Source organism: Hyaena hyaena, unplaced genomic scaffold (assembly GCF_003009895.1).
Source record: "Hyaena hyaena isolate Hyena2069 unplaced genomic scaffold, ASM300989v1 scaffold_1365, whole genome shotgun sequence".
In the NCBI taxonomy this organism is placed as follows: domain Eukaryota; kingdom Metazoa; phylum Chordata; class Mammalia; order Carnivora; family Hyaenidae; genus Hyaena; species Hyaena hyaena.
Window position 1 is genome coordinate 109,728 of NW_024081994.1, and position 6,837 is coordinate 116,564.

At 35.6% G+C, this 6,837-nt stretch overlaps 1 protein-coding gene across 1 annotated transcript; it reads left to right on the forward strand.

The window, feature by feature from the left end:
• Positions 1–5,430: 5,430 nt before the first annotated feature.
• On the forward strand, positions 5,431–6,417 carry LOC120225238 (olfactory receptor 8K3-like). The gene has a single exon (XM_039223491.1). The coding sequence runs from the start codon at positions 5,431–5,433 to the stop codon at positions 6,415–6,417; it is 987 nt and encodes a 328-aa protein (XP_039079422.1).
• The last annotated feature ends 420 nt before the right edge of the window (positions 6,418–6,837 follow it).

Below are 6,837 nucleotides of genomic sequence, written 5' to 3' on the forward strand. Positions count from 1 at the left end.
TTATACACAATGGAATATTACTCAGCCACAAAAAGAATGAGACCTTGCCATTTGTGACAACATGCATAGACACAAAGGATATTATAGTAAGTGAAACGAGTTGGACAGAGAAATACAAATACCGTATGATTCACTAATATATGGAACCAAAAACAAAACAGGCAAATCAACAATCAAAGAGCACAAGTAGACCCATAAATACAGAGAACAAATTGATGGTTGCCAGAGAGAAGGCGGATGAGGGAATGGGCAAAAAAGGTGAGGGGGAGTAGAAGATACAGATTTGCAATTATGAAATGAGTAAGTTACAGGAATAAAAGGTACAGCATTCAAATATAGTCAATGGTATTATGAAAACATTTGTAAGATGACAAGTGGCAAATATACTTGTGGTTAGCATAACATAATGTATAAATATGTTGATTCACTGTGTTGTGCATCTGTGTGTCAGGCTAAAGTAACATTGTGTGTCAATTATACTGCAATAAAAATAAAGAAGGAAAGAAAACATTTTCCAGAAAACAAACTAAAATGGGATAGCATAGTGGCTTCAGAAACAGATCCAAATACACACTGTTACCTAACTTACGGTGGATACATCATTATTTTCTCAAAGATCAAGAACAATCTTTTCAATAAATACTATTACATAATTTGTACATTTATTTTGAGGGGAAAAAAGAATGTGGATATGTACCTAGACCCTATATGGAATCAATTCTACTTGGATTAAGGATCTCAATGTGAAATAGAAACAACATTTAAAAGGAAAGAATAGTGACACATCTTGGTGATATTGAAATATGTAAAATGTTTGAAACAGACCACACAAAACAATGACTTTCTCATATTTAAAATGATTCATTTTGGGGGTCCTGGGTAGCTCAGTCAGTTAAGTGTCCAACTTCAGCTCAGGTCCTGATCTCATGGCTTGTGATGAGTTTGATCCGCATCAGGCTCTGTGCTGACAGCTTGGAGCCTGGAGCCTGCTTCAGATTCTGTGTCCCTCTCTTATTCTGCTGCTCCTCCACTCATGTTCATTCCCTCTCTCTCTCTCTCTCTCTCTCACACACACACACACACACGAACACACACACACACAAATACACACACATATAAGAATAAACCTTTAAAAATGATAAAAAATAATAAAATGATTCAATTGTTTTAAGAAATTATGTTTATCAAAATTAATAGTATGAGAAGGAAACTCTCATAGTCGGAGAGGATTTTTTAAATGTTTATTTTAAGATGGTGGGACAGGCAGAGAGAGAGAAGAGAGTTCAGGCTGTGCACTAACAGTGTTGACACAGAGCTCAAACTCACAAACTGTAAGGTCATGATCTGAGCCAACATCAAGATTTGGATGCTTAATCAGCTAAACCATCCAGACACCCAACGGAGAGGATACTCTTATCAGACTTGCATAATCAGACAAACAGAGGAAAAGGGATTCATAAGCATAATATAAAAGTAACTCATACAAATCCATAAAGAGTTGACAAGAAATACAATATAAAGCTGACCAAAGACATTAGTATAGACATCCAGGTCGTGGGAGTAACTGTTTTTAATGACCATTTGCAAGAAATTCTGTATATCAGGGTGACATTTTTCATAAACTATAAATGATTATCTTTAATAAATGCATGACAAAATCCAAATTTTATTATTAAAATAACCCCAAAGATGTGAAAAAGGAAGTTTTAGTTCCTAAAAATGTTGGATAGAATAGAATGTTTATAATATCACTAGCCATAAAACATGCATTTTAGAATGAATTCTAATATTTGATGATAACACAGTGAATAATCTGTGGTATGTTAAAAATAGAGTTTTACACAGAAATGAGAAAGAACTATCTAGAACTACCTGTAACAACATATTAACTGAAAGATGTCAGACCAAAAAATAACATGTATAGGATTTCTTTATAAAAGTAACAAAAATAGGTGAAAATAACTCAATGTTGTTAGCAGGCAGAAAAATATTATTCATGTGCATGTACGTGTGTGTGTGTGTGTGTGTGTGCGTGTGTTTGTGTTTAAGGGACACTTCATCACAGAGATCAGAATGAAAGATTCTTCTGGGGTCCTGACAATGTTTTAATTTCACTATCGTCATAGCTGTTTTTTTTTTTTTAATGTCTATTTATTTTTGAGAGAGACAGACAGAGTGAGAGCAGGAGAGGGGCAGAGAGAGAGGGAAAAACAAGATCTATAGCAGTCTCTGGGCTGAGCCGTCAGCACAGATCCCGACACTGGGCTCGAACTCAGGAACCACGAGATCATGGTCTGAGCCAAAGTCAGAGGCTTAACCAGCTGAGCCACCTAGGTGTTACTCATCATAGCTGTTTGATCTGGATTCTGATTACACAGTTATCCTGCACTTGTAAAAATATATGACATATGCTTTTGTTAATATGTATATTCTATTTAAATAAGTTAAAACACCCCCAAAAAGGGGGAAATGGGTGTATATTATTATACATATATATTATATGTATATATGTATATATTTTAATGATGTAGTAAGCATCTCTCAATCACCTTCATTATGTTCCCAGACATAAAGTCATAAAAAGCTCCTGTAGTAAAAAAGGGTAATTAAGGGTTGCAAGAAAAATGAAAATATCTTTCCTATAGATTCAATGATTTGATTCCAGATCGCTGGGTTACAACTGAAAGACTTTCAACCCAGAAGACACTGTGGAAAGATATCTGGCATAACTTTATTTGCAGGGGAATATAAAGATGTCCTATATAATTAAGAGATATGCCAAGCCTTTGCTTGATGCTTTCAAATACTTTTGGCATAATCAACTAGTATTCTTTCTCCTCAGGGAGAGACTCAGAGGAATAAAGTCCCCCATAAATCCTTACTGGGTTGTGCTATAAACAAATGGAAGGCTAGAGACTTTCGTCCTCACAGGTGCGTCCACTGTATCTTTCTCTGTGACTAACTCTAAGTCTAATAACTTTTCAGGTCCCCACCTCCCATTTACATTAGTGTCTGAAAACTCCCATCCTGCTTCAGTGATTTAGCTATCTCTTTAATAAGGTTCTTTGCTAACTGAAGTTTCTGGGGAAATACAAGGTTGTAAACATCTTTATTATAACTTTCGGTGAAAGCTAAATATTTACTAAGATGCAACAAGTTTGTAATCTTTGAATAGTGAAAAAAATTCAATCTCTGAAAACGGAGTTCTTTTAAGAAAAATCACACCCAACACTTAAAGATTTTCATGTTTAGTTTATTTCACTTGGACCCTTAGTAAAATATACTATTATATGTAGTTAACTGGATGTTTTCAGAATTTTTAAACTCAAGTAATAACACATCTCCATAGAGGTTCCATTCCCTCTAAAGTAAAAAGATTGTCTCAATATGTTTATAACACTTGCAACTTCTCTGTTTCAAGTACACCAGGGATTTCCCAAATTCACCAATGTTCTTTGCAAACCATCACTTTTAGGGAAAGCATTGCTATCACTACATAATGCCTCCATCACCCCATAACGTCTGATTAATAAGAGGATTGATTGCCCCTCTTCTTTACCTATAAGCCTTGGAAGAGTCTCTGAAATGCCATCAGATTATCTTTTAAATGACTGAAAGCACATCTCATGTAGATTGGAATTCAGATTAAAATGCATACACATATACATCCAAATTTCAGCAAAGAAGAATCCTTGCAAAATTACAGAGCGGTAATATGTATTTTGGTTACAGCGAAGGTCTATTTTCCACCTATTTTGTAGCTTTTTCTGAAACTCTCTACGCCCCCTTGAAAATTACTTTGAGGTGTAATTACATATATTTAAATGTATATTTTGTTGATCTTCCATTGTAGAATATACTCATTGTCACTTAATTTAGTGCAAAGACCTGTGTTTGGCAATGGGACGATGGAGCAGGGCTGGGGAATGATTTAATTCTCTCACCTCAAGTCTTAGGATAATTTTACAGTAAAGGTCCAATGCTAATCTCATTGTGTTTTTTACATATTTGAAAAAACTTTCGGAGGGAAAGAAAATAGAATTAAAAGGCAAGAAGCAGGCTACCTTCAGTAATCATAGAAAATAATGTAAATAGAGCCATGTAAAACAGAGTTTAGGGCTTTACATAGAATTCTAAAGATAGAAACATGTTTTATCTTTTCTCATAAATAAAGAGACTTGTATTTGCGAGCATGGATTTAAAAGAGAGCACACATTTTGATATTCGCATTTATTCCATTAGGTTTATGATGCTTTTTATATCTACCCAAAATATGTCCCTACCTTTTTTGTCTCCTGAGAATTGATTTAGTGTTTCTGACAGCTTATCTGCTTTCTGTCTCTATGGATTCATCTCTTCTGGATATTTCATATAATGGAATGATATAATATGTACACTATGTTCCCTTTTATACTGAGGTTCTTTTCTTAGCATGTTTTAAAGGCTCATCCGTGTTGCCACATGTAAGAACACTTCTTTCCTTGTATGGATTACGAATATCACATTGTGTGGATAAAACACATATGTGTCCTCCATTGGTTGATGGACATTTGTGTTGCCTCTAAGTTTGGCCTATCATAAACCAGTGTAACTATTATGAATGTTGTTATGAACAATCTACCTGCAAAGTGTATGAATGCTTGTGGTTGTCAATACTTTGAGGTATACGCTAGGAATGGAATTACTGAATCAAAATGGTAATTCTACATTTAACGTATTGAGTAACCATCAAAATCCATCCATAGTGGCTGCACCTTATTACCTTCCCACCAATACACAAAGGTTCTAATCTCTATACCCTTGTCAACCTTTGTAATTTTTTCTTTTTTTTTTTAATCCACTTTAAGACAAGAGAAGTGGTATCTCATTGTGATCTTGATTTGCATTGCCCTCATAGCTAATGATGTTGAATATCTTTTCATATGCCTATGTATATTTTCATAACTTCTGTAAGAAACATCTCTTCAACCCTTTGACTGTTTTTTAATTTTAGGTAATTTTTCTTTTAGATGTTGGACTGTAAGAGTCCTTTGTATATTTTATATACTAGACGCTTACTAGTAGAAGAGTTGCAATGATTTTCATTATATGAGTTCCATTTTAATTCTGTAATAATGTCCTTTAATGAATACATTTTTTCTGGTTTTTATATTTTGGTAAATCCAATTTAGAAGTTTTTTAATTTTGTTGTTTGTTCTTTTGGTGTTACATCTAAGAAAGCTGTAAAGAGCTCAGCTGAACTGGGAGACAGAGAGTGAGAGAGAGAGAGAGAGAGAGAGAGAAGTGAGCTGGCAGGTGTTGAAACAGTCAATAAAGGCAATAGGCCATAATGAAAGATTCAAGCTTTAGTCATTTATTACAATGGCCCTCTCAGTAATATCATGAAAGCTAATGATTATTTTTATATTTATTCCCAGTATAGGTTTCCGAATGGCCTGCACAGACAAACACAATTTAACACTGTTGAAAGAATTCATTCTAATGGGAATCACAGGCCTCCCTGAGCTGCAGGCTCCATTATTTGGACTCTTCCTCACTGTTTACCTGGTCTCAGTAGTGGGTAACCTGGGTTTGATCATCCTCACCAAGATAGACTCTAGGCTACAAACACCCATGTACTTCCTCCTCAGACACCTGGCTTTCACTGACCTTGGTTATTCAACAGCCGTGGGACCCAAAATGCTAGTAAATTTTGCTGTAGATCAACATACAATCTCCTTTAATTGGTGTGCCACCCAGCTCACTTTTTTCAGTATTTTTATCATCAGTGAAATTTTTATTCTGTCGGCAATGGCTTATGACCGCTATGTGGCCATCTGTAACCCTCTGCTCTACACAGCTGTTATGTCACAAAGATTATGTCAAGGGCTGGTGACAATCCCTTATCTCTATAGTGTCTCTTTGTCCTTGCTGATCATCATGAAAATTTTCCTTTCATCATTTGGTGACCATAATGTTATCAGGCATTTTTACTGTGACAGTCTACCATTGATAGCTTTGCTCTGCTCAGGCGCGCATGAGATTAAATTGATAATTCTGATCTTTTCTGCTTTTAGTTTGGTGTCTTCTCTTCTGATAGTCCTTGTCTCCTACACTCTAATCTTTGTTGCTGTCCTCAGGATGAACTCTGCAAAAGGCAGACACAAGGCCTTCTCCACCTGTGGGTCCCACCTGACTGTGATTGCCGTGTTTTATGGGACTCTATTCTTTATGTATGTGCAGCCCAAATCTGCTCACTCCTTTGATACTGATAATATGGCCTCCTTATTTTACACGTTGGTTATACCCATGCTGAATCCAATGATCTACAGCTTGAGGAACAAAGAGGTGAAAAATGCCCTATACAGAACTTGGAGAATGTGTGTAAATAAAGGCTTACCTCAGAGATATTGCAGGTTTGGTTCCAGTCCACCATAATGAAGCAAATTTCACAACAAAACAAATTAAATGAACTTTTAGTTGCCCGATACATATAAAAGTTACTTTGACACTGTATTATAGTCTGTTAAATCTTTTTTAGCATTAGGGGGTAATCATACAATGTGTATACCTTAAGTAAAGAAACATTGTATTGCTTAAAAATTCCGTCATCTGAGCCTTCAGAGTTATAATATTTTGCTGGCAGAGAATCTTGCCTCCATGTTGATCGCTGCTGACTGGTCAGGGTGGTGGTTGCTTAAGTTGAGGGTGACTTTGGTATTTTCATTTTTTTAATTAAAATTTTTAAAATATTTATTTATTTTTGAGAGAAAAAGAGACAGATTGCAAGTTGGGGAGGGACGGGGCCGGGGGGGCGGGGGGAGAGACACAGAATCCAAACAGGCTCCAGGCTCTGAA